At 39.2% G+C, this 26,379-nt stretch overlaps 5 protein-coding genes across 8 annotated transcripts; 1 reads left to right on the forward strand and 4 right to left on the reverse strand.

The window, feature by feature from the left end:
• LOC129754154 (3-oxoacyl-[acyl-carrier-protein] synthase, mitochondrial) lies at positions 1-1,641 on the forward strand. Its single transcript, XM_055750041.1, has 2 exons — positions 1-420; positions 536-1,641. The coding sequence occupies exons 1-2, from the start codon at positions 147-149 to the stop codon at positions 1,609-1,611; spliced, it is 1,350 nt and encodes a 449-aa protein (XP_055606016.1). The 5' UTR covers positions 1-146; the 3' UTR covers positions 1,612-1,641.
• A 6-nt stretch (positions 1,642-1,647) lies between these two features.
• Positions 1,648-4,220, reverse strand: LOC129754155 (uncharacterized). 3 transcript variants are annotated; one of them, XM_055750043.1, is made up of 5 exons: positions 4,182-4,220; positions 2,890-3,024; positions 2,629-2,725; positions 2,090-2,297; positions 1,648-2,022 (listed from the first exon to the last, which is right to left on the reverse strand). In XM_055750043.1, the coding sequence occupies exons 2-5, from the start codon at positions 2,998-3,000 to the stop codon at positions 1,707-1,709; spliced, it is 732 nt and encodes a 243-aa protein (XP_055606018.1). In that variant the 5' UTR covers positions 3,001-3,024; positions 4,182-4,220; the 3' UTR covers positions 1,648-1,706. The 3 variants fall into 3 exon arrangements, with proteins under 3 accessions (XP_055606018.1, XP_055606019.1, XP_055606017.1); XM_055750044.1 differs by lacking the exon at positions 4,182-4,220 and adding an exon at positions 3,110-3,128; XM_055750042.1 differs by lacking the exon at positions 4,182-4,220 and having other exon boundaries at positions 2,890-3,102.
• A 3,995-nt stretch (positions 4,221-8,215) lies between these two features.
• On the reverse strand, positions 8,216-9,526 carry LOC129755790 (eukaryotic translation initiation factor 4E-like). Its single transcript, XM_055752445.1, has one exon. It carries the CDS (start codon positions 8,836-8,838, stop codon positions 8,305-8,307), a length of 534 nt encoding a protein of 177 aa, XP_055608420.1. The 5' UTR covers positions 8,839-9,526; the 3' UTR covers positions 8,216-8,304.
• Positions 9,527-13,065: 3,539 nt separating this feature from the next.
• On the reverse strand, positions 13,066-17,631 carry LOC129754663 (45 kDa calcium-binding protein). The gene is made up of 3 exons (XM_055750845.1): positions 16,892-17,631; positions 13,524-14,202; positions 13,066-13,444 (listed from the first exon to the last, which is right to left on the reverse strand). The coding sequence occupies exons 1-3, from the start codon at positions 17,158-17,160 to the stop codon at positions 13,370-13,372; spliced, it is 1,023 nt and encodes a 340-aa protein (XP_055606820.1). The 5' UTR covers positions 17,161-17,631; the 3' UTR covers positions 13,066-13,369.
• Positions 17,632-19,925: 2,294 nt separating this feature from the next.
• On the reverse strand, positions 19,926-22,825 carry LOC129756881 (ras-like protein 2). Of its 2 annotated transcripts, none has more exons than XM_055753927.1 (3): positions 21,743-21,984; positions 21,449-21,536; positions 19,926-21,380 (listed from the first exon to the last, which is right to left on the reverse strand). In XM_055753927.1, the coding sequence occupies exons 1-3, from the start codon at positions 21,743-21,745 to the stop codon at positions 20,968-20,970; spliced, it is 504 nt and encodes a 167-aa protein (XP_055609902.1). In that variant the 5' UTR covers positions 21,746-21,984; the 3' UTR covers positions 19,926-20,967. The 2 variants fall into 2 exon arrangements, with proteins under 2 accessions (XP_055609902.1, XP_055609901.1); XM_055753926.1 differs by lacking the exon at positions 21,743-21,984 and adding an exon at positions 22,535-22,825 and having other exon boundaries at positions 19,927-21,380.
• Between the last annotated feature and the right edge of the window lie 3,554 nt (positions 22,826-26,379).

A 26,379-nucleotide genomic window follows, 5' to 3' on the forward strand; every position in this document is an offset into this window, starting at 1 on the left:
GCAGTTTATTTTGAAAAGTTCTTTAAAATTCTAAAATTGTGTTATGCTTTTATTGAAACAGTTTGTAGCTTAATTTTGCCATTTAGTTTTAGTTAATACGGTGTATCGCCATTTTTAGTAGAAACAAAGTTGTGACTTTCCCAAACATGCGATACTTGCCAGCAATACGGTACCTGCAAAGTCGAAACATCAGCTCCAGCAAAATCCTTTTCTCATCAGTTGAAGCGGGTCGTCGTCGAGTTGTCGTTACTGGGCTCGGGGTGGTCTCACCGGTCGGATGTAATGTTACCCAAGCCTGGAACAATATTCTTGCCGGTGTATCGGGTATCAAACGACTGACCGGCGAATCTTACGAGAAACTACCATGCCGTGTTGCGGCAAGCATTGACCCCAGAGATTTAAACGTTGAGGCACATTTCGGTAAGCTCGTTTTAAATTTTGTTGAATCCGTAATAGACCTTCAAAACTTCTAATTTGGACTTAAAACTGGATAATAGTTATTTTTTTTTCAATGTTTTGTCTGATTTTCCCATAGGTAAAACGGAATTAAAAACAATGGCAAGAGCGACAGCTTTGGCTATGATTGCCTCCAAACAAGCCTTGGAGCAAGCTGGCTGGCTACCGACAGATGAATTCGACTGTCGAAGAACGGGCGTTGCCATAGGCATGGGAATGGTCGACTTGATGGATGTTTGCGAAACCAACGATGCACTGAAGAGAGGTTACAATCGGGTAAGTCCTTTTTTCGTACCTCGAATTTTACCAAATATGCCGGCTGGGCAAATCAGTATCAAATACGGATTTCGGGGCCCAAACCATTCGGTTTCGACTGCTTGCGCAACTGGAGCCCACTCGATAGGGGACGCATTCAGAATCATCCAGCATGGCGATGCTGATGTGATGGTGTGTGGAGGTGCTGAAGCTTGTATCAGCCCGTTGGCCATTGCTGGTTTTTGCAGGCTACGAGCACTCAGCACATCTTTCAATGAAGAGCCCCACAAATCGTCAAGACCGTTCGACAATGCTAGGGATGGTTTTGTGATGGGAGAAGGGTCGGCTGTTTTTGTGCTAGAAGAACTAGAGCATGCCAAACGAAGGAATGTTCCTATAATAGCGGAAATCTTGGGGTACGGACTATCTGGTGATGCTTCACATTTAACTGCACCTCGTGAAGATGGAACCGGGGCCATACTCGCAATGAGTAGAGCCCTGGAGAATGCTAATATATCTCCCAACGATGTGGGGTACATAAACGCTCATGCTACATCGACGCCCATTGGCGACGCAATCGAGGCCAGAGCAGTGCGGACGTTGTTTATGGATAACTGGAGTAAACTCGCAGTTTCATCAACGAAAGGTGCACACGGACATTTGCTAGGAGCAGCCGGTAATTTAGAGGCGATGTTCACTGTACTAGCATGCAATCAGGGTAAAATAGCACCGACTATTAATCTGGAATCGAGCGCAGAGGAAATGCAGGGCATGAATTTTGTGCCTAATGTACCACAAGACTGGCAAACTGATAAAACCCAACGACGGATAGCATTGAAAAATTCCTTTGGATTTGGAGGAACGAATGCTTCGTTGTGTTTTTCGGAGTATAAAGAATAAGGTGTTACTAGCAATTTCAAATTAAACAAAACACGTTTCTTTCATTTAACCTAGTGATGATCACGTAACCATCATAGACATTCCTAAATGCTGTTTTAATCTCTTCTACTTCTCTTTCTATGATCACGCGACGATTGTCGATCCCGTGACTTTGATCGCTTGGTTCGTTTACGGTGTTTATCGTTTGTTTCCTTCAATTCATACTTTCGACCCTTTTTGCTCGACTTGGATTGGTTGAGATACTCGGCCATAGTTTCAGTTTGCAGCTGTATCAATTGTGCGATTTCCTCCTTGTAACTGAGGGGGTTTTTAGCTACTCGATATTTTGGGTTTCGACGACGCGTCTCCCTTCGGTAGGCCGCAATTTCGGCTAGCGACGTAGGTTTTTCATCTTTATCTTTTTTCTTAAACCTGTTGAGAAAAAGAAATGCTATTAAGTATTCGTTCTACCAGGGTTTGTTACGTATTAAAAACTTACCTCATTTCAATTTCGGCAACATGATTCGTCTTTGGGGTTTTATCTATCACATATTGATAAATAGCTAGTCTATCCTCTGCAGTAAAATTCGTTACCAGATCCTCAAAGCTTGAAGGAATGTATCTTGCGTTATGCAATGAGTCAATCTCATGGCTAGTTTTATCATCAAGAGCTGTGTTATTTATTATTGCTTCTTGCGTGGTTTGATCTGTCATGAAAAACAAAATAAAAATTTCATAGGTTTTCTTAAAAATAGACATTCATATAGGTATATTTTTTTAAATAAAATTTTATTGATAATTGTGTGTCTATCATTTATTTACATAGTCTATCATAAACTAAATTTACTGTTTCTATCATAAACTAAATGAAATTTTTTAAATGGTCTGTTGAATTCAGAACCACAGTTGGATTAGAGATTTATTCGTTTTTCTTTCTGACGATAAATCCTGATATACAAAAAGTTTAAAATGTAATGTTTAAAACAAAATTACGACTTTCTCAACTATTGAATTGAGTAATTTGTTCTAGCTACTTACCAATTCTAACCGAATAAGGATCGTTCGCTTTTAAGCATGATTGTTGAAACTCGAATTTCGGTTCTTTTTTAGGTTTTGATGCAATCTTGCTGGTTTCCTGATATTTTCCATTTATTGTCATTTGGCATGTTGTTTAAATTCGTAAAAAAACAAAAGATTTGTAAAACGAGAGATATTGATATCAGATTTCTTTTTGAACTTAAATATGGCAATGTTCAAATCAAAGAAAAAAAATAAGATAAATGCCAGAAATGTTACCACCTTTAATGAATCTCTACTCCAATTGAATTGTGCGAGCATATCGGCTACAAAGGTTTCAGCTGTTTCAATGCATTTTGAAAATCTTTCAATTGCTGATGCTCGTTCTTCCATTTCGTCTTATTCCACTCGGACTAACTAAATAAACAAATATACATAACTGTAATTAATTTCTAAAATACCATTCCATATTATGATTTCAAAAACTTCTATAATAACATACGTATTCTGGTCTGAGCGGCTGGGTTGCCAGGTGCCCAGATTTGTCTGTAAAACCAAGACTTTTGACCCTTCGTCCAGATATTGGCCAGACACAGATTTTGCCCAGATTTTTGCTCAGAGTGCCCAGATTTTACAGACTTTCTTAATTGAGTGATGAAATGAATATACATGTATCGGATTTGATCCGTAAGTGCCATATTAGACTTTAATTCTCGCTTGTATTCATGTATAATTGACCAATCATTCATTCAATTTTTTTTTTAAATAAGATCGGCATGGTACGTGGTAGGAAACAGTGTTAGTTATATAGTTCTTAACTCATATAACCCGAATACAACACCCCCCCCCCCCTCCCCCCCTCCCACCCTCCCGCTCACACGCATTGTCAAAATTCTGGTTCAGTACAAAATTTGTGATTTTCCTTGTGCACAGACACACACAGACTTTTTTTCAAAATTGCCCAGATTTTTTATCCTCAACACCTGGCATCCCTGCTGAGCGGACTGAGGCTTGTTTTGTTTGCAAAGTGTTTGGGATACATTTTGAAAAAGTCGTAAGTTTATCTTTAAGTTGGTTGAATCGAAACGGCTTACATCTTTAATTTTTAAATGCTTAACTCGCTTTGCGTTTACAATTGATTATTTGATATGACACCTTTTGTTACTTCAAATAAGGCTCGACACTAATTTTCGAGAGCAGTCTTTATTACAGCAGCTTCAAAGCTAAAAATATTCGACTTTTAGTTTACATTTTTCGGTTAAGTATTAAAATCTAGCTTACATTTTAGTGCGAGAATGTCGCCTGTGCTTCGCTACTCGATTGCTTTCGAACCCGGGTCTATCCGAGCCAGAATACGGAAATCACTAACATGGAACAAATAACTGTATTAAGATTCGAATTTCACTTTCAGTTAGATAAAGTAAAAAGAACTTACGGTTAGCTATGCTCTGAATTCTATCAGGCAATTCGTCGAGTGCTGCCGAAATCGAGTGGTATCGGAACGGTATCACTGTTTCAACAACCGATAATTAGCGAAATTCTATCCTAACAATCAAGTATCAAAGACAACTTACATTAAACGAGGCACTAATTAATCTACCTGGCAAAGTATCGGTGGTTCGGAATGGTGGGATCACTGTACGAATATTAACTGCTTATTAGCTTTCGTCAGATTTCATAAAAGGAGCAACTTACGGTTGGAGAAATCGGGGTCTTGTTGCACTTCAACAAGTGATACCTTTCCTGCGGGAAATCACCGAAAAAAGCTTCAATTTCACGACAAACAAATCACTTATTACTTGCTCAAACAAGACGCGCACAAAAGCCGGGGAAATAAAAACAAGATGGTTATCCCAACAAGAAAAAAGGTCGTCATACACGGTGCTGGTTGTTGACAACCTAACCAATGCTGCCAGTGGTGCCGACACCTTTTTTGAGAAAAAAATAAAGATAGAAAAGACAAAGTAAATATCAAATGAACTATAGACGAGGAGCGATAAATCTGAGAAAAAATATAGGAAGGTACACACAAGTTTTCCAACAGGTATTCATACCGTGTAAAAAAACCGTGATATTCCCCGAAAACTGTGTGGAAAAACCAGATCTGAGATCTGCAATCTGAGACCTAGGAAAAGAGACTTTAGACATGAAACCTGAAACATGGGACTTTACAACTGAGACCTGACGCTTGAGACATGTAACCTGATACGGGATATTCAACATAAGACAATAATCATGATAAGACATGGGACTTAAGATCTTATACATATGACATATGAGATACAAAATGTAAGATGAAAGACCAAAGAAGTAAGACGTGAAAAGTGGGACATACACACAAAATTTCTGGGCCTCAACTTAGCAAAAATAGTCGATTACTTTCGATTAGTAATTGAGTTCGTTTTACTAACACGATAGGAAAAAGCGGATTTTGCTTGATTTTAGTAAAAACTAATTTTATTGGCCGCTTTCTTTTTTGGCGGCAGTCGTATTTGCCGCCGCTAGAAAAACAACCAGTGTTCTTAAAAAATTCAATTCCGTCGGAGCCTTTGATGAAGTGGACAACGAAATGGTAGCCGATTCGACAATGAAAGCAAGCAGGTAAGAATAAATCTGGAAGCAGACAGTTTTTACGGTTTCAGTTTGTAAAATTATTTATTTTTTCTACCAAATTGCAGCTGCCAGTAAGGAAAAACATCAATGCCACAAAATGTCCGAGACGATTGTCAAGTCCTGGCGGAACGGAACTTTGGCGGCCAATAGGAAAATCCGGAAATCGATGTTAGAATTTCACATCTGGAGTAACCCGGTCCACCCACAGTAGAAAAGTCTTAAAAATAGAAGTGACAAAGTGTTGTTAAGTGATGGTTACATTTAGAAAGATTAAAAATAAATTTATGAAGGTGAAACAATTTGTGTATATTATTGGTAATCTGATACCCTTCCTGTGTTTCCGAGAGAAAATAATAAATTTTGTAGGTTCAAATTCTGCACCGTATTTTTCACCGGTTTTTGCTAAAATTTTAGTGAAACATTCCGGCGGCTTATTTTTTCCCTTGTTTGCTAAAATTCTAGCAGAAAAATATTGCTAAATTGATTGCTAAATTTCTAGCTGGTCAAATTTGAGCAAAATTTTGCTAAATTCCAGCCTCGGAAATTTTGTGTGTAAGACTTGAAAAATAAGACGTTAGAAATAATAAGTGTAAGTGTAAGTGGGTCGTATAAGACGTGAGAAGTGAGAAATAAGAAGTGGGGCGTATCGCGTAAGAAGTGAGACGTGGGAAGTGATAAATGACACGACAGAAGTGAAATTATGGATGTGAGGAGAGATACGTGAGAAGTGGCGCGAATAGTGAGAATAGATCAAAATAAGAGAAGAGTTAGCTGTGAGTAGTGAGAGGGAAGAAGTGAAGCGTTTGATGTGAGACATGAGAAGTGAAACGACATGATACATTAGACTGAGTCGATTTGGAGTCATTTTTGAATTTTGCATTTTGTCATTCATGATTTTTTGCAGAATTTTTAAGAAACGTGTACATAGTAAATTTGAACTTTTAAGTTTGTATTATTGGGAATTCGAAGGCCATGTAAAGTTCAACTGAACTGATTGGCTGTTAACTAAAGACTAATTTTTTTTTCTTCGTACAATTAAAGTAGTCTATAACTATGTTGCTTCGATTCCATTGCGTCAAACGGTGAGAAAGCACTGAAAATCCGGGTGCAACCTAACGCTGAACTAAAAAAAGAGATGAAATTTCAATAAGTAAAAAAATCGCGTAAAGTAGTCAACTTTGAAAAATTGTAGTAAATTCATTTTTCGTTGTATAAAAAATCTAAATACAACAAAATGTTAGAATTAGAATAAATTTTGTAATCATATTTTTTTAACTTTACCAACCCTCGAACAGTCTTCACTAGCAATCGAATGAAAAGTAGGCTTTTAAGAGCACTTTTTTGAACTTTTTGTGACCCTACCATTAAAACGCAAATACAAATTAGTGCTAAACAATTTATAAATACAGGGGAGATAAGGGCATAACGAGCACCCGGGGCATAATAAGCATTCCTCTTTTCTACAGAAGTACGTATTTTCTGCAAAAATTTCATGAGGATTTGTTTCGTACTTCCTATACTATAGTATTATTTCTTCACAAAAAAAGGAATCTTGAGATAAAGAAATTTTGTAGCGGCCCACCACACTCCCCCATACCAAAAGGCTCAATTGAGCCTCCTGGTAATGGACGCTACTGTTCTCAGCATGTCTGGCAGCAAAAGGCATTAAAAAGTTATACGCGAGCATAATTTAACTCATGCTGAGAACGCAATAATAGATTATTTAATGCGGAGAAATGTGACGATACTAATTAAACTAACTGACACCATGAATCTCAATGGAAAGAGATTTCCTTTTAAGAGATTCATGTTAAAATTAAATTTTACTATTCTTTACAACAACAATAAAACAAATTTACAAAAAAATAAAATTAATAAGATTTTAAATGTTATACTAAATTTTACATAAATTATTGCTACAAAAATTTAAAAAATAGGTACTTAAGACTAACTTTGTTCGACTTTTTTTAACGACTTAATTTAGTTTTGAATATTTGGAGTAACTTGTTTTTGAACATGGAACGAGAATTGGTTTCTTTTAATTCGTTAGGTAAGGAGTTATATTTTGTAGGACCAATGAAAGAAATTCTTTTCTGACCTAAACTAGTAGATGATCGACATCGTTATAATTGATTTAAATAGCGAGTATTATGTGTTCTTATTGCAGTCGAGAAATGAATATTTCGGATGATCGTTGTTGAGTGTAAACTATCAAAGACGTACATTATAATTTGAAAATCACAGATGTCTACTAGAGGTAAAATATTATGGGATGTGGTTGAGTAAATGAGTCTAGTTGAATAAAGCAAAGGAAGCTTGTAGATATTTTATAAACACGGATTTTGTAAGGTTTGAAGTTTTTGGAGATTTGATTGTGATGCGCGTCCCCAAACTAGTATAAGATAATTTAACCCATTCGAGACGGAGGCCTTTTCACGACATTAGAACTCATTGTACTTCACTCTTAGATAACTTTTATGTCGTTTGTTTTTCATCCAAACCATTTCCCAATACATTTTGCCTAACATTTGCGGATTCCATTGGTATAAGAATTTTATATTTCCGAGCAATAGTTAATTCACAATGAAAGATTGTTCTGACAAAGGTACAAAAATTCCATTGCACACACGGTGTGCAATCGGTCTCGAATGGGTTAACAAAGAGTGAATGTGTGCATAGTAAAATTTGAGCAGAACATGTTGAGGTATGAAGTTTCTTAATCTCCAAAGTACACACAAAGGGGGGGAATTTTTTTCTCTAAATTTTGTATGTGGCAATTCCAAGAAAGAGTTTCATCTAAGTGTAACCCGAGATATTTAAAGTTCTTGACCTTGAGTATCACAAACTCGTTAAGGTGTGGTTCCCGGTGGGGAGGTAAATTTTTTCTAATAGAATGAAATAACATGTACTTTGTTTTTTTTGTAGTTTAATGAAAGAAGGTTACTGTGTAACAGATGGTTTCTCATGGTCGTCGCCACAATGAAAAACGAGAACATAATTTAAAATTTTCTAATGGCCACTTTTATTTCACCCACCCAATCTCCTTCATCACAATGATGGTTCGGACGTGGAAAAAAAATCGACTTACGGCTTCTCCGGCATCGGCGCGTCCCGGTTCATGACGGTGGAGGTCCAAATCGCAATTTCATCCGTCTTCTGTCGAATGTTCACGACGGCACCGCAAATTTCTTCAGGATTATCGAAAACCTCGCCAATCCGACACAATATCGTATCCAGCCAATATTTGTCCAATTCGTGGTGCTGCTGCCGGGGCACGTTGATCACCCACCGGCCGCCGCGGAAATTCTTCTCGTCGTCCCACATGGGGCGGATGCCCTGCTCGAACAGCGAACAATCGCACTCGGTCTTCAGGTCCGACGGGCTCTTGATGTGGTTGTATAATCTCCAGAAGTCCTCAACGACACCGACGGTGGCCACCTCGTTCAGATTGTCTCCCCACGACTTGTTCTTATCCGGTTCCTGATACCAGAGCGTCCACTGGAATTGCAGCGGATTCTTGATGATGCGATCCGGATCGACGATGCCGTACTGCTCGGTATGATTTTGCTCGGCGCTCCCCCGTCGTCGCTCAACCTCCTCATCGGTTTCGCCAGCCATGATTGCCAATCGGCTCAGCTCGTCAGCTCGTCGAAATGTCTGTCCAGACACGTTGATTGAAACAGGGGACAGGAAAATTTTGCTTCGCTGGGGCTTTTCGCGGGAAATCCGCCACACTTTTTGAACTTCGTCTTGTCGCAGCCTCGACCGATGTCCGGAAATATCCGATGACAGTTATTTTTCTTTTTTTTCCGTTTTTCGTGGACTGTGGGCTGTCGGGTTTTTCTTTTTAAAGTTCGATACAGTGGGCCAAATCTGGTCGAACAAGTTGATTTGTTTTTGATTAGGGTTGGGTTTTCTAACTCTATTTTTGCTCAAATCACACCATAACAAAAGCTCTAAAATTCAACTGTAACACAACATTGCTGCTTTGGTAGAAATTTTCATGGATTATGATAGAAATCCATGAAAATTTCAAAACCACGCCACAAGGAGTTCGAGGGAAAGAAATGATCGACTACATTCCGAGCATACCTCGGAAGCGTAACACCTACTGCAGAGGTGTCTAAAACTTAATACATAAATACATAATACATAAACACATCATAATAAACTCAAAGCCAACGAATCTTGGCAAAAATATCTTTACGCCAACGAATTATGGCAAAGATTTAACTAAAACTAAAGACGAAACTCAACGCCAACATATCTTGGCAAATGATGTCGATCTATACCAGCAGACCTGGCAAAAATTTCCTCGAATCCTGAACCAAACGACTAAAAGACTTTCACCCAAGCAGCAAAACAAGCATATTAAATCATGTAGCCATTGAAGAGAATAATAGCTGTGATTTTACAGTGAGGACTAAACAGAACTAAAAGCAACAGTTATCTCAGGAAAAGAGGGATTTAATCCTCTTAATTACCAAGGGCCCGGAATAGAGGTTATACCGCGCCTCCAGATCGCGTTCCTTTTGATTTTTCCTTGGTAACCCCCTTGATAACTGTGCATGATGTATTGCAATGTAAATAAATAATTAAAGTAAATTTTAATTCACAACAATATCGAATAAATAACACGATACTTATGATTACACAATAATATGGTGTGATATACGAGAAGAGCAATAATGAAATAATGATAAGTACAATTATCGAATATTAAAAATCATAATAATTGTAAGTGGACGCAAAGTCCCTAAAATTTGTCGAACTAATAATCAAAGTGGTTCGATTTAGTTGGGCGCCATTTGTAACAGATGGTTTCTCATGGTCGTCGCCACAATGAAAAACGAGAACATAATTTAAAATTTTCTAATGGCCACTTTTATTTCACCCACCCAATCTCCTTCATCACAATGATGGTTCGGACGTGGAAAAAAAATCGACTTACGGCTTCTCCGGCATCGGCGCGTCCCGGTTCATGACGGTGGAGGTCCAAATCGCAATTTCATCCGTCTTCTGTCGAATGTTCACGACGGCACCGCAAATTTCTTCAGGATTATCGAAAACCTCGCCAATCCGACACAATATCGTATCCAGCCAATATTTGTCCAATTCGTGGTGCTGCTGCCGGGGCACGTTGATCACCCACCGGCCGCCGCGGAAATTCTTCTCGTCGTCCCACATGGACGACATGGACATGGACATGGATTTTGCTCAAATCACACCATAACAAAAGCTCTAAAATTCAACTGTAACAACTGTTAAAATACATGGATAACAATTTAAGATCATGTTCTAAATTGTCTATGATTGTGATTGGGGATTTCCCTGTATAGAAAAGAGCTGTATCATCAGCGAATAACCTTGCTGTCCCTATTAGTGGAAGATTACATATATCATTGATGTATAGAAGAAAAAGAATCGGCCCTATATTGCTGCCTTGAGGCACACCAACGCAGATGTTTTTAGATTCACTTTCTGTTCCATCGATAACGACGAATTGTTTTCGGTTATTAAGATAGCTACGAATTAAATCATTAGCTAATCCCCTTATTCCATATTTGTGCATTTTAGCCAACAAAATTTCGTGATTTAGCGTATCGAATGCTTTCTTTAAATCGAGAAATAATGCACCAACTATATTTTTCGAATCGATTTCCTCAATTATAGAGTCAACTAACTCAGAGATTGCAACGAGTGTGCCAGATCCAGGTCTAAAACCCTATTGTAGTTTATAAAGGATATTGTTTTGATCAAGAAAATTTATAATTCTTTTTACCATTAATTTCTCAAACACCTTACTGAAAACACTAAGAGTTGAAATTGGCCGGTAGTTATTAGCATCATCCGAATCACCTTATCTCCTTATCATCTTTACAGAGATATTTAAAAAAACAGCTAGGTTCTCAAGTGACGAAAATATTATAATTTTTGAGCACCCCGAAATAAGCTCTTATGATCTTAAAATCATATTGATCTATAATGTACGCACTGCAACATGAAGTACACATAGTTTCTCAATTTTCACCATCATAAAATTTTGATTTTTCACTTTATCAATATTAAAACACGTGTTTGCTTAAATTTGTTGGCTCGGGGCGAACAGAGCACTATTAATCGGGGCACGATGAGCGTTCTCTGCCGTATAATCTAGTAGCGAATTCAACTCGATGTAGTCAACTGAATTATAGAATTACAGCTTGACTAGTTTACATCTGACGATATGGCCTATTGGTAAGGTGTTGGAGAGGTAATCAAAAGACTAGAGTTCGATTTCAGTTTGAGGTGATTTTTTTTCATTTATCATTCACTAGCTGACCCGGTGTGCTTTGCTACACCTTTCAAAATCAAATGATCTTTTCAAAAATTATTCAACTTTTTGTTGTTTTATTGGAATTATTTTAAATCAAATTATAACATAATTCATGAGCAACCACTCTAAAATGAGAGCTGCAGCTGGAGTTTCGAACTGCATTAGACGCAGGAATTCCTCAGACTAACTATTCGATGAATCGATAGGGATAAAACAACCTTTGGATACATGATGTGCTCGTTTCAATGAAATTGTTAGTAACTTTGATATTAATATTTGTAAGGCGGTGTTCAAAAGTAGAATAAGATAGTCAAATATTTCTAAATATCTGCAAAGATAAAATAAGCAAATATTGCCCCGAATTCTAGTCCGCCGCTTAACGCCAAAAGCTAACATATTCGTATAAAGTCATCAGGCCGGCTTCATGAGGGACGGTCTACGAAGGACCAGATCTTAACATTACGGCAAATCCTCCAAAAATCCCTGAACAATAAATCCCTACGCACCATCTATTCATCGACTTGAAAACCGCATCGTCGTTTTTCGAGAAGCTGACAAGACTGATCAAGGCGACGATGGTTGTAACGCAGTGATTTGTGTGGATTTCAGGTGAATTGTCGAGTTCATTCGAATCGCGCAGGGAGCTTCGACAAGACGATGGTCCTGCATGATGTTCAACGTGGCTCTAGAAGGTGTTAAATATTCGACGAGCGGTGGGCGAAATGCAGGGCACGATTTTCAACAGATCCAGTCAACTTATCTGCTTTGCCGATGACATTGATATAGTCGGCAGATCATCTGCAGCGGTGGAGGAGATCTACGGCAAACTAAAACGCGAAGCAGGAATAACGATATACTTCCAAGACCAAATATATGCTGGCCTGCGGATCCAAGACCGACCGAATCTGCTTGTCCAGTAATATCAAGGTGACGATCGACGGCGACGAGCTGGAGATAATCGATGACTTTGTCTATCTCGGCTCACTGGTGACCGCGGACAACGAAATAAGTCGTGAGATCTGGCAGCGATTGATCGTGCTTACTATGGACTCCACAAGCAACTGCGGTCGAGAAGACTTAACCCAGGATATTTTGCGAGAATGCCGGACGACTGTCCTGCAAAACAGGTGTTCCCTACGAATCCGGTAGGACAAGATACGACAAGACAAGACAAGTGGAGCGTGATCTGGCGAATGTGGGATGTCCGAGAAATTGGAGAACGGTTGCTATGGACCGGGGGAATTTTAGGAATTATGTCCATCAAGTTATGTCGTGAGACGGAACAATATGTAAATTAAAAAATAATTAAAGAAGAAGATCGATCAGGGAATAATGCCCCAAGTGGTAGATTCCCGGAAAACAAGAAGTACATCGATTTTTTCGTAGCGGCCTAGCACACTCCCTCACCCAAATCAAACCATATTTGGGCACAGAAGTTGAGATTTGTCGGAGGAAAGGTATTTTGGATATATAAAAAGTATTACATTTTTTTTTTCAAAAACAAATTTTTTAGAGAGCGTTTAAAATACAATTCACATAATGAGATGAATTTTAGACGAGCTTATGAGTTTTTAACTGTAGTCTTATTTTTTTTTGCTTTTCACTTGTCTTCAGGAATGTTTATGAAATCTAGTAATACTAACTTGTCTTGATTTGAATCACTTTTTTAAAATTTAAATCAAACAAAATCTATCAAAATAGAATAGTCGGTTCCTTATTCCAAATTTGTTGAAATAACAAATTCAATTCCACACAAGTAAGTTGCTTGGATGATTTCCAAGCAATTATCAGCATTATCACAATCGCAATTCTCTAGTACGATTACATGAACACCTAGAACTCGTCGTGGAAACTTTCCGCGGTATTGATCATTTTCGATGAAATGAATATGGAGGATTTTGCTATCATCTGTAACGTAAAGCGAAAAAAATGCAATAAGTTTTAATTTTGAAAAAGCATGTAATCTCCAATCGCAACATTTTCTTACCTCCTGTAGTGTGAGTTTTGCGTCTCCATTTTTATCGGCCAGTGTGAATAGCGTTGAAGCTTCCTGGATAGCGTATCGAGGGTGCCTCGGATCAACATAAGCCAGTAGTTCTCCTCGATCTGCTTTGTTGTCATGGTTTTTGTCGATGATTTTAGTAAACTCTTCTTTCCGTTCGCGTTCGCTTTGGGACAGAATGATCTTCTTATTGCTGGAATCGGCAACCCCATTTGGTAGAACATCGGAAAATTCGCCTATCGTAAGTTTATCATCGCCGTCCATATCGAACTGACGCAGAATGTCGTCCACCAAGTTTAACAGATTGACTGTACTGGATTCTGGATGCTTGAAGGATAAGAACTCATCCAACGTCAGGCTCATCGGATCGGTCCGAGCAGCCTCCATCCAGACGGCTTTATCGCGTGCCAGCGATTCCTTGATCTTGCGGTCTAGCGTGTCGAATAGTTTCTTCTTCATGTACGACTCGTGGATGCCTTTTTCGCGAAGGGTGAACATTTGATACTCATCCCAGCTAACGAGGCCATCTCGCGGTTTCAGATCAATTTCTACAAAAAGGGTTGGATTGTTGCGAATCGCGCTATCTATGTGGTCTCTTATTTTGAAATTAATGTATTTGGCGAGTTCTTGAATCGATAAATGTTTATCACCATTGGTGTCGGCTCTAAAATTAGATATAAAAACAAATATTAGAATTTTGGATTGAAAATGTTTTTCAAGAATAGCTGCAAAATTTCTTTCCGACGCACACAGGGGAAAACGATACAAAAAGGTGATCAAATTGTTTGCGCCAAAACGAAGCGTTTTGGACCTATAGTATCTTCGGGACATTTTATCTACATTACAAGTACTATAAATGAGCTTTTGAAAAAGTGATTAAATCATCCTAGTAGTGCGATAGAAAAATTATTTTTTTGTAATTTTCATTTTAGAGCTATTATGTCTTCAGCAAGTTTTTAGATTGTGAAAAGTGTAGTAGTTTTGTTAAAGACGTCAACATCGTAGAAGCTAACCATAAAAATATAGAAAAATTCAAAAATAAAAAATATTTTTTTTTCAAAATTTTCAGTTTTTATACCATATCTTTTCAGGCAGAGCTTATACATTCAAAGTATGTTTGAAAGAATTTTGAGTTATTTGAAATGGAGCAGTTTTTTGCAACATACTTAGTAAAAATATGTAGGCTGAAACGAGATATATTGAAAAAACTATGAAAAAATAGCTGTTTTCAAACAACTGTATCTTCCTAGTTCGGTTAATGTTTTGGTTGCATTATGATCAGCAGGTCTAACGTTCATAAAAATGTATAGTTTTGTACGTTAAACCGTTTATTTTTTTTTAGCTTTATAATTCAATTAAGCTAGTGGTTTCAATGGTTTGGTGTCAAGACATTGAAAAAAGTTGAAATTAAGTGCCGAAAGAAGACAAGAGCCCCAAAATACAATTAACGTGGTTTTTTAAAAGAAAATATTCTAAGACTTTTTCAAAGGAAAACACTTAGAATCTTTTAGTAGTTGGGAAAATCTTAGCTCTGAGACTAAGAACGTGAAACATGAGACTTGAGACCTGAGACCTGAGACATGAGACCTGAGATTTGAGTCTTGAAATATGAGACTCGAGATCTGAGACACGAGACATGACACCTAAGACACGAGACATGAGACCTTAGACATGAGACCTGAGACATGAGACCTGAGACCTGAAACATGAGACATGCGACATGCGACATGAGACCTGAGACATGAGACGTGAGACATGAGACCTGAGATATGAGACCTGAGACATGAGACCTGAAACATGAGACCTGAGACATGAGACATGAGATATGAGACATGAGACCTGAGACATGAGACCTGAGACATGAGACCTGAGATATGAGACATGAGATATGAGACATGAGACATGAGACCTGAAACATGAGACCTGAGACATGAGACCTGAGACTAAGACCTGAGACATGAGACATGAGACGATTTGAATTCGACACTGTCAAATAAGCCTCACTATATTCTACTATTCTATTAATCTAATTGATTTTGTTTTTTATCTTAAAAATAAACTATCATTGTACGCAAATTTTTAAATAATCATGGTTCTTACGCGTTTTTTTGGTAACGTGGTAAAATGGATTTTTTACGTGGATTTTCGAATTTCGGGGTTTTTTACGTGGATTTTCGAATTAACGAGGTTTTTTACGCGGTACGAAATACCGCGAAAAAAAAAAATGCTCAGTGTACTTGAATAAAGTAATGAAGTTGGATACAGGAAAGGAGTTTAAAGATAGTTTTCATACAACGATTCTGTAACGTCTGCAACCGGGCAAGAAGAGACAAAGATACCCTCCCCCACACTGCGATAAGGTAGTTAAACTATAGACACTATAATTTCATATAGTCTGGCAAAGAGAATGACGGGAGCCAATCGAACTGTCATTCGCGCGGAGCTAATCGAGCATTCTATTATAATGTTCAAGCTCTTCATAACTCTTTCCAGTTGCAAAATAAAAAAATAGTTTATTAGATTCGTAAATTACATGCTATTTTTGTCAGTTCAACTTCAAATAGCTTTTGAAAAATATTATATAATCTATAGATGTAAAACTAGTGGAAATTATGCTAATCAACTTTAGTTAATGTTACCAAAAAGCCAAAAAAGGTTTGTGAATCACAATACTTCAACCATGATTTTCCAATATTTAGAAAGTTTGCTCGATTGGCTCCCGCGAATGACAGTTCGATTGGCTCCCGTCATTCTCTTTGCCAGACTATATGAAATTATAGTGTCTATAAGTTAAACTGTGAATGAATAAATGCAAAGTAAAATTTCATAAGAACATGACGCGGTACAAAATTCTTGACGCTCCAAAGAATGCCACTCAAGGACGATGTTTTTTTGATTATGTTGTTTATATGAAGACTCCAGGAAAGTGTTTCATCCATGTCAACCCCAAGTATTTAAAGTTGTCAACTTTGTCAATTGTAGAATTTGCGAAAAAAGGTGATTACTGCTGGTGATAACTCTTCTGGAAGAGCGAAAGATCATGTCCTTGGTTTTCGATAAGTTTAGAGTTAAAGGTTACTATTGAAGTATTTGTAAAGAATTTCTAAATGTTTTTCCATTTGTTTAACTATTATTATCGCGTTTTGCGCCTGTGTGTGAGGAAGATATGTCATAAATAGTTTAATCACTCTTAGGCACAAACCATCGCAATAGTAATTAAAAGCTCAAAAACTTTAAAATCAGACAAATTTTTTCAAGTTCGCTGATGGCTTAGAGCTTTTGAAACGGAAATATTACGCACTACGCACCAAATCTGCTCACGCTTTAAAACGACTCGTGAAAGGTATACTAACTTGCTGAATGCCTCGGCCAGATCCTGCAGCCGTTCCTCGCTGACATTCTCCAGGACGGAGTTGAGACTGCTGTCGTCGTCCTGCCGATCCGCATGACTCTTTTTTCTTCCCTCTTTCGTGTCCTCGCCAGACTGATTGGCGGGGAACGCTATCATGAGAATGCAGGTGATGAAAACTAAATAAAACAGCACCGGGAGCAGGGTGGACCAGCGCGGAATTTTCAGATTACGCAACAATTTGACGAGGACAGCCATCCTCCTAATGGGCATAACAATTTCACCGATTGCACGTTTTATTTTCGATTCAGACCTTTTGCTGGTCTAGCGAGTGAGTTTCACGACGATTGGTCCGACAATATTCGCTGACTTCTCAGGTCAATCTGCAGTCTCTGATCATTTTACACATTGCACAACTTGATTTTCGGGTCTATACCCCGCTATTCATTACACAACACATGTCGTGGGTTATCACATAACTGATTCTACCAAAAGCGCATCTTTAGAAGTTTTCTTCGCAGCTTTGCAACCTAATTAATGTCAGACTGAAAACTGCAATCAATGAAAGTGAAAGAGAAACTATTATTATCCAGCTATACTTGTTTTCCTACTACTACGCGCACTCAGCTGGTTGTCCCACAAAAGGCATGATGTTGGTTGTTGGCTGGTTCACACGATTCGACGAGGGAGCTAAAAGTTGTACCGAGCTTTTCGGAGTCTCAACTCTGCTCAACAATCTCTGATTGGACCATGCATCGTGGGGTACGAAACAGCTCCCCCAGCCCCCATGCGATGCGATTCGGGCCAACGGCGAAGGTTGTGCGAATCATGTCGATTGGTTTGTTAGTGGTTGGTGGGTGGCTGGCGAGAAAAACCAAAACAATTCTCGCGCCGCATCATCGTCCGGAGAGCCCGGTTTCGTCTCATTCATTGATGCGATGCGGGTCGATACGGAGCGAGAGCGTTTCTCTTAACCTAATGCTATTCGTTTACATATCAGTGGAGCAAGGCTGTACCCACTAAAGTAGTAGGTTGGGTCGTTTTGTAGAGGAACTTTTTTTATTTTGAGTGAAGTCGGTACTTATTTGAAACAACGGGGATGCAATTATCCGTAATCCGAAAGCAATTACCTACCTGGAACTTTGGTGACGACTTTTAGCATGAAAACACGGACACGAATTGGAACTTGGAACGTTTAACCCTTGCCCAACAAGGCAAGCTGGCTCAACTTGCTAGAGAAGCTAGCCGCCTCAAGCTTGAAATTCTAGGACTGAGCGAAGTCCGTTGGCCTTATGCTGGAGAACACAAGACACAGTCCGGGCAAGTACTGCTTACTCTGGCATACGAGGAAACACTTTACTCGGGAACGAGGAGTTGGTTTCCTGTTAAGCCCGCTGTTTATAGAATTTTGTGGAAACAACAACATGGTGATCGCTCTTCCCCCATCGACCAGCACATAAGGTCACTTGGGTATGCCGAGATGGCCGAACAGAGAATCAAATTGACCACATCTGCATAACCCGAAAATGGAGAAGGAGCCTTCATGATGTCTGCAACAAACGAAGCGCAGACATTGCATCTAACGATCACCTCGTCCTTGACGAGATACGACTGAGAGTTGCGCGTGTCCAACGACGCGAGGAGAAAGTCGGGTGTCGATACGACGTCCGCCGGTTGGAGAATCTAGAGATGAAAAGGGCATACGTTGAACAGCTAGAGTCCCGAGCCTCGGAATTGCCGACAGACGGAACAGTCGAAGAACAGTGGTGTGGAATCAAGAATCCCTTTATCACGACGAGCCATGGTACTCTCGGTAAAGTTTGTGGAAGAAGAAGTGAATGGATGTCGGATGAAACTTGGAGGATGGTCGATGGTCGGAGAAAGGCGAAAGTCGGAATTGAGCAGGCATGTACCGGGTTTGCCAAAGCAGCCGCCCGCTTACGTTATGCGGAGCTGGAAAAGGCAGTTAAACGAGCTTGTAGACGAGACAAGAGAGCCTGGACCAACTCCCTAGCCGAAGCCCTAGTCTTAGTGGTGCAAGGATTAATGCTAGAATGCCGCTAAAAGACCGAGCAGATCAGTTATTGACCGATCGAACAGATCAGCTCGAACGATGGACTGAGCACTTCGAACAACTCTTCCGAGTCACGAATAGCGATGGCCAACAGAACCCGCAGATCGAAGCGCCAACAGTAAGTTGCATAAATGGCGTCAACTCGTAAGCGCCCTCGCTGGCTGAAATAAAAGCGGCAATCAAAGACATGAAATCCAACAAAGCACCTGCGATCGATTGCGTTCCTGCGGAAATGCTGAAAGCCAGCCCTGCCTTGTCAGCACAAATGTTGCACCGTCTTTTCGCTGACATCTGGGATACTGCAACATTCCCGGACGACTGGATGCAGGGTATCCTCGTAAAGGTCCCGAAGAAAGGAGACCTGACATAGTGCGGTTACTGGCGTGGCATAACGTTGGTCTGTACAATCCTCAAAGTACTCAGCAAAATGATCCTGAATAGGATCCAGGAGAAAATCGACGCTACACTCCGGCAACAACAAACTGGATTCCGACCGCATTATGTTTTATCAACACTGTTTAAGAACTTCTGATTCAGAAGTTCTGAACCAAAAACCTATGTAGTCAAGTTCGAGTTCTAGTGTTCTGCACATTTTTATTTTATTTATAGTGTTCTGCATGAAAGTCTTGCTCGTTTGCGACTTTTTTGTCACATCTTAAACTGAGGCGTTCGGTTGCAATTTAAGGGCCAAAAACGCGTTTGCCATAGTTTTCCCATTGAACTTACCATTTTTTTCCAAACCTTCGGTTCCGTTCAACAGTTAGACGTTCTTGGAAATGTTTAATGTTACCAGACACCTAGGAATTCGCGATTCCCAACTTTTTCCCGATGCTACAATGCACAGATCATTACTCTAGGAGTATTTCACGCAAACCAAATATCTTCGATCAGAATGGAATTAAATTGCCTTTTCTTTTACAAAATAAAAAATGCCGATTTAGTCGGTCAAAATATTTGAACATATATTTAATTAAAACATGTTTGACAAACAGTTACACGACAATATAATTTAAAACCTTTCTTTTTTATGTGTCCAAATAGCACCGAAATGTTTCTGCAATATTTTTTTATATATATTTTTTTCGCTTTGCGTATCTTTTAGTGTTTTGAACGGTTCAGTTCAAAGTACATTTAAAGCTGATTTTAATTTGGTTAATATTATTGAAGCTACATTGCAAACAATTTCAAACGGTTACATTGCCAACATCATCTTGATTGGGAGCTCACACCATAAGCATCCGATATTATATTAATATTTGCGTACAGTTTTGTTAACATGAATAAAAATTTATCTTATATATATTTTCTTAAAAAGCTCCTTTCAATTCAAGCACAATATAACATCCAGCTACCTATAGTATAAGTCTCTTTACACATAAGTAGTAAATATAGTTCTGTTTTTTTCATCTGTTCAAAAATAGATAATATATGTTTGATACGTGTTTTTGTATATCGTGAACGAAATCTTCTTCGAACACACCTAGTAAAATGTTCGTTTCAATTTGTCAGGGCAGGGCTGACAAATAATGTAACTTAAAGCAAAGGACGAAACTAAGGTTTAAAAATGCTTGCATGGCCGTCTTCTTCGATTTACTCCCCGAGTCGTTCTTCTTCTTTGTAACAACTGACTGACCTCTGTTCCTGCCAGTATTTCTGTACTGATATTGAATATCGATTAGGCACATATGTTTATGAGTTTTCACTTTAAAATTCAATAATCGTATATAATTGTATGGCACAAAAGGAGTTAAATGGGATAAATTCTTTAATAGGATATGTAGGTTAAGAATTAGATTTTTCGGTGAAGTTCGTATTAGACAGTTTTGTGCCACAATTAGTATTGTCTAGTTCTATTATTAATCACGTTGCATGACAAATAGTACGGCAGTTATTTATGTGATCTTTCCTTTTGTGTCTCGGACCAAAACTAATGGACTTTCATTTCGCCATACAGTGCGCATTTAGACTGAGTTGTGCGTATAAAGAAATCAGCGAAAGCTATTTCTTTACAGAATGCAACACTTCTTTTTACCACCCTTTCGTTTACTTTTCTCGTCAATGAGTGGTCTTTCGGATATTTGGAATCTTCGAACTACACGAACTAGTTCATGGAAAGCTTGATCTACATTAATTCTCAGCTTTGCGCTACATTCGATGTACGGAATTTTCAACTGTCTACTCAACTGTTGGGCCTCTTCGAGGGGCACAACCCTTTGATGATCTAGATCCGATTTGTTGCCAACCATCAGCATTGGGAACTCATCGCGATCTTTGACACGTAGAATCTGCTTGTGGAATTTGTACATCTCGTCGAAACTGGCATGATCAGTTACAGCAAATACTAGGAGAAAACCTTCACCCGATCTCATGTACTGCTCCCGCATAGCACTAAATTCCTCCTGGCCGGCAGTATCCAAAACTGGAATGCACAATCAAACATGTTAACGTAACGTTAGAATATTTTTGTGATTGTATTCAAAAATTTACTATCAAGTTTCGCCGGAACATCATCGATAACACACTGCTTGGTGTAGGAGTCTTCGATGGTCGGATCGTAATCGGTGACAAAGTAGCTCTGTAACAAAGAGTATACATGGAAAATTCGTATTGAAAAAGTAATGCCAAATGTTTAGAATTATGATCAATCACTGTAAAGTCAACATAAAAATGTTATAAAGTTATCGCAAAATAATCTATCATCAATTGAACAAATATTTCAAGAATTGAAGACGTTTGTTAGCACGATGGATTGCTTAAATCACCGAAGATAAGCGTAAATACCATTAGATAAGGACCATGTTCTTAGCTAAATAGTTTTGCAAACACCTGGTGTAGATATTCAACAGATTACAACATGTGTAGGTACTTAATTTGATTCAACGGATGTTCTCTTCAGCTTGAATGCCAGAAAACTGATATAAATAAATTGCATCTGTTTTCAAGTTTTTCTATCGTTATTAAAACAGATAAGAGAACACCAGCAAACAACTACAACGTACATACAAGACATACATTGTATGTATTATTACTGTGAAGCGCAGGTTGTGTGAATATGGGTTCAGCCTTCTGACGATTCTCGAATATTGACAGAACAAATTGTTGTCTTTCGGACGCAAACTTGCCATTACGTACGTTCGCCTTCCTATTGCTCTCCTCTCTACCTATGTTGGACACTCTACGAAGATGATGACGAAATCGGTCGAGAATTATGTGGGCGATCAATGCTCCTCATGGTTAAATGTTTCTTTTCTGTCGCGTTCTGTTCCGATCGAGATCGAACGGATGGGCAATGGAAACGATTGGATTTGCATTCTACAACCGATGATCGGTGTTTGTCTTTGATCGGACTCGAGCTGCTGTCCCATTCTGCATGGCGCTGTCTCGCTCTATCCTTCCACTTAAGGTTTAAGGCGATTACTATGCTAGTATTTTTACGGCCATCACCCGAAACGTCCCCCATGCCAGATGTGAAATGTTTAGCCAAGCTACTTGCCATTTGAATGCAACATCCGCAAAAACGGCAATATTTTGGCAATAGAATGATTAAACTGCCCAAGTGTTTGCTAAAAATACCTGTATGAATTGGATGGTGATTGCAGATTTTCCGACACCTCCTCCTCCCACTACTACGAGTTTATAGGTTTGGGCATAGCTGCTGGGGTTGGATTGATTGTAACGGGACATTCTGGAACGCTCACGGTGCTAAACGATTCAAGAATACGGAAGGATCTTTGGCGACGAACTAACTACACTGGGTTTCTGAATCGTCCACAATTAATTAAAAGAAACGAATGTAAGATAAAGGGGAATAATCACTCAGCAACAAATTGTGTACATTTTTCAGTACAACTGATCAGGAGAACTGACACAATCAGACGCAGGGTTGCCAGGTGTTTTTTTGTAAATTCTGGAAGTTGGCAATAAAAAAGTCTAGAATTGTCTGGATACCTAAAAATGACATTTTATTTTACGTAACGGATGACAACAAGCTATATGGTTACATTGCAATTACTTTCGATCATACATTGCGACATTGTACTTAGATTTCATAGTAGCAGAAATATTTACCAGTCCATTATCCTCAGAGTTAAGCTTAACATAGTTTTTAGTGGTCGAAACGTTCAATTTATTCCTTGATTTGTTCTTATTTATATTATACGCAGGAAACAAGCGCTCAACAGAAGCTGACGAGTGAGGTAAAACTAAAAAAACTTAGAATAAACTGACTCAGATGCGGGAAAGCCATCTCTCCCGTACATCTAGTCGTGGTCAAGATCTTGTTCCAAAACAGAACCACACTGGTTCTTTCGGCTGAAAAGTAATCCAAAAAGTCGCGAATGCAGCTCTCTGAATATTAGATCAATTTCTTGAACCCTGTCACGTCTGATAAGGTTTGGGAAACATTAGGTGAGCGGCAGCATCGATTGGTATTTCCTGTTACTAACATTTACACCAATACCTAAAGTAACGAGCCCTACTTCAGCTAAGGATTTTAGGCCAATAAGTGTGCTTCCAGCTATATCCAAGGTGTTAGAGAAGATTCTGCTATCCCAAATCACATTACACCTCAATGAAATCGATCCACCACTTCTAGCAATGAACCAATCCGGCTACCGCAAGGGATACTCTACAACAACTGCGCTCACCAAAGTGGTCCACGACATTGTCACCAACTTCGATAATGACTACTGTACTGTCATGGTTTTGGTTGACTTCTCACTAGCGTTCAATTCTGTTAAACACAACATCCTAAACAGAAAACTAAAAAATGAGTTTGGATTCACATCTCCTGCTTGCGAGATGATATCATCATTTCTGAGCCAACGCTGCCAAACAGTCCGATGCTTCAATCAAGAATCTTCCGTAAGAATCTTAAAAGATGGAACTCCCCAAGGCTCCTGCTTGAGTGCCTTGTTATTTAGCCTCTATATAAATGACCTACCATCCGCGCTAGAGTGTAATTACCAGCTTTACGCTGACGACCTGCAAGTCTACGTCAGTGGTCCTAAATCTAACATCGACTCTCTAGTCAGACAGATCAATAACGACCTTACCGCTATCGAAGAATGGAGCTATCACAATCATTTGTCACCCAACCCAAACAAAACACAAGCGATTGTGTTTTCAAAGAGTGGCACATTGATTCCACGCGATAGAATTACCTTCTGCAATCAAACATTGCCAATTCAAGAAAAAGTTAAAAACCTCGGCCTCATAATGGATAGCCATCTTACATGGAAAAACCAAACCAACGATATTGTCTCCAAAGTATACTTTACATTGAAAACGTTCCGTCGATTCCAATCAGTACTTTCAACTCCGATTCGGCTGAAGCTAGTCCAGGCAGTAATTATTCCAATTTTCTTGTACGGAGATGTCATCTACTTCCCTGGTCTATCGGCAGCACTCAAAGACCAACTGCTGCGCTGCTTTAAATCTGCCTCCAGGTTCATCTATAATCTTAAAAGAAGGGAAAGTACCAGCGCGGTGAGAAAAAGCATCTTAGGTCGAGATCTTTTAGACAACTATCATCTTCGCATTGGGTGCTTTATGCGACAAGGATTCTGCAACCAACTTCCTGACTATCTCACTGAACATCTTCAACATGCCAGAAACAGCAGAACTAAATGTTTTATCCTGCCACACCATACAACCAGCTGTAAGAAGAGTATTCTTCTGTACGGTGCCTCCTACTGGAACAGTCTGCCAATTTCCGTGAAAGAGTCAAGTAACCCACGTAGTTTTAAGGAAGCACTGAATAGTGTACTCTAGAGATATTTGTATTAAGATTAGATCTAGGTTTAATTTCATCTCCATTCGAACATCAACTAGTGAAATCCTTATGTTACATATCCTTAACCTGAACTATAGTTTATAACTGACAGGCTCACGTACTCCTAACAATAAACATTAAACATTAAACATTTACAGAGTCCAAGATAGTCAAATTATTCATGAGATATTCATTATTCATGAGAAAGTGTTATATAAAAGCGAATGACGTTTGTCTGGAACTCAGTCAGTTGATCGTTATAGTATTTTTTTATTAGCTTATAGAAATTTCTGGACAAATCTGGATAATTTATGAAAAGTCTGGACCAGACAACATGAGGTCTGTATTTCTGGATGACACGTAAAAATCTGGAAGATTCCAGAAAAATCTGGAAGGTTGGCAACGCTGATCAGACGTATGAAAATATGCATGCACTCTCCTTTTTTTAAACTTAAAATTGAATTGTTTTGACTCAAAACGGCACCTCAGTGGCAGCCAGGGATGCCAGGTGTTGGTGATAAAAAATCAGGACAATTTGGGAATAAAATCTGTAAATGTGGTAAAAGAAATGACCAAAAAAATTGATATCACACAAGGGTTTAACGATGCGGGTGAGCGAGGGGGGGGGGGGGGTATGGTGTATTACAAACAAACACACTTTCCTCACGTACCATGCCGATCTTGCTAAAAAATAGTTTTATTGAACAACCAGTGAAATACTAATGCATTCTAGCAACCTACCTAAGGGTCCGGTGCCGATTGAGCGACGCATAAAGCTGAGATAAAAGAACCCCATTGCTGGCGATTGGGAGCCAGCGTCTTCACTTGCTGCCAGCCAAGGTTCTCGTCAACTGTGCGGATTACAGCGGCTAGACAACGCCGACACGAGGTTCTGGGCCTGCCTCTTCTTCGATATCCATCTGGATTCCAGTCAAGATGCTCTCTACAAATCTCGTTTTCGTGCCCAATCCATCTCCACTTACGTTCCCGAATCTCAATTTCTAGCGCCTTTTGATGACACCGGCGATGAAGTTCAACGTTTGAGATCCAGTTCCAGTCCAGTGAGATCCAGATCCAGTTCCAAGCGCAGGCAGCGATTCACAAAAACTTGCAGTTTTCGCGTCGTCACTGCCTATGTGTACCAAGTTTCGCACCCGTACAACAATACGGATTTGACGATTGAGTTGAAGATCCAGATTTTAGTTCGTAGAGAGATCTGGCGTGAGCGCCAGACCCGCCAGACAATTAAACAAATCGGAAGCAGTAGGTTGGTAGCCTAAAGTCCCTATCCCGCGATGGGGCTGCCATCTTGGACTTAGCTGGCCTGGCGGGAGCCGCATTTCATAAATTAAGCCGCTCGCTGCGAGACAGACGCTGTTTGAGCCGCTGCTAACCTGGAGAACAGACGCTCGGTTGTTGTTGCACGCCGCCCCTGACCTGGAGTACAGACGCGTGTGGCCACCTTTTCAGTCTGCATGCGACCAAAGTATCCACCGGGTTTGGGTATCCGATCTCCGCTTAGCTTACTCGTATCCCAGCCGGTACCACGGGGAGGTTGAGATAGGAGTTGTGAATAAGATTATTAGTATAATCTGGCACTAATGGATCATATGCTATACATTAATGTTGATTTGTACATTCAATT

This window comes from Uranotaenia lowii, chromosome 3 (assembly GCF_029784155.1).
Source record: "Uranotaenia lowii strain MFRU-FL chromosome 3, ASM2978415v1, whole genome shotgun sequence".
Lineage (NCBI taxonomy): Eukaryota > Metazoa > Arthropoda > Insecta > Diptera > Culicidae > Uranotaenia > Uranotaenia lowii.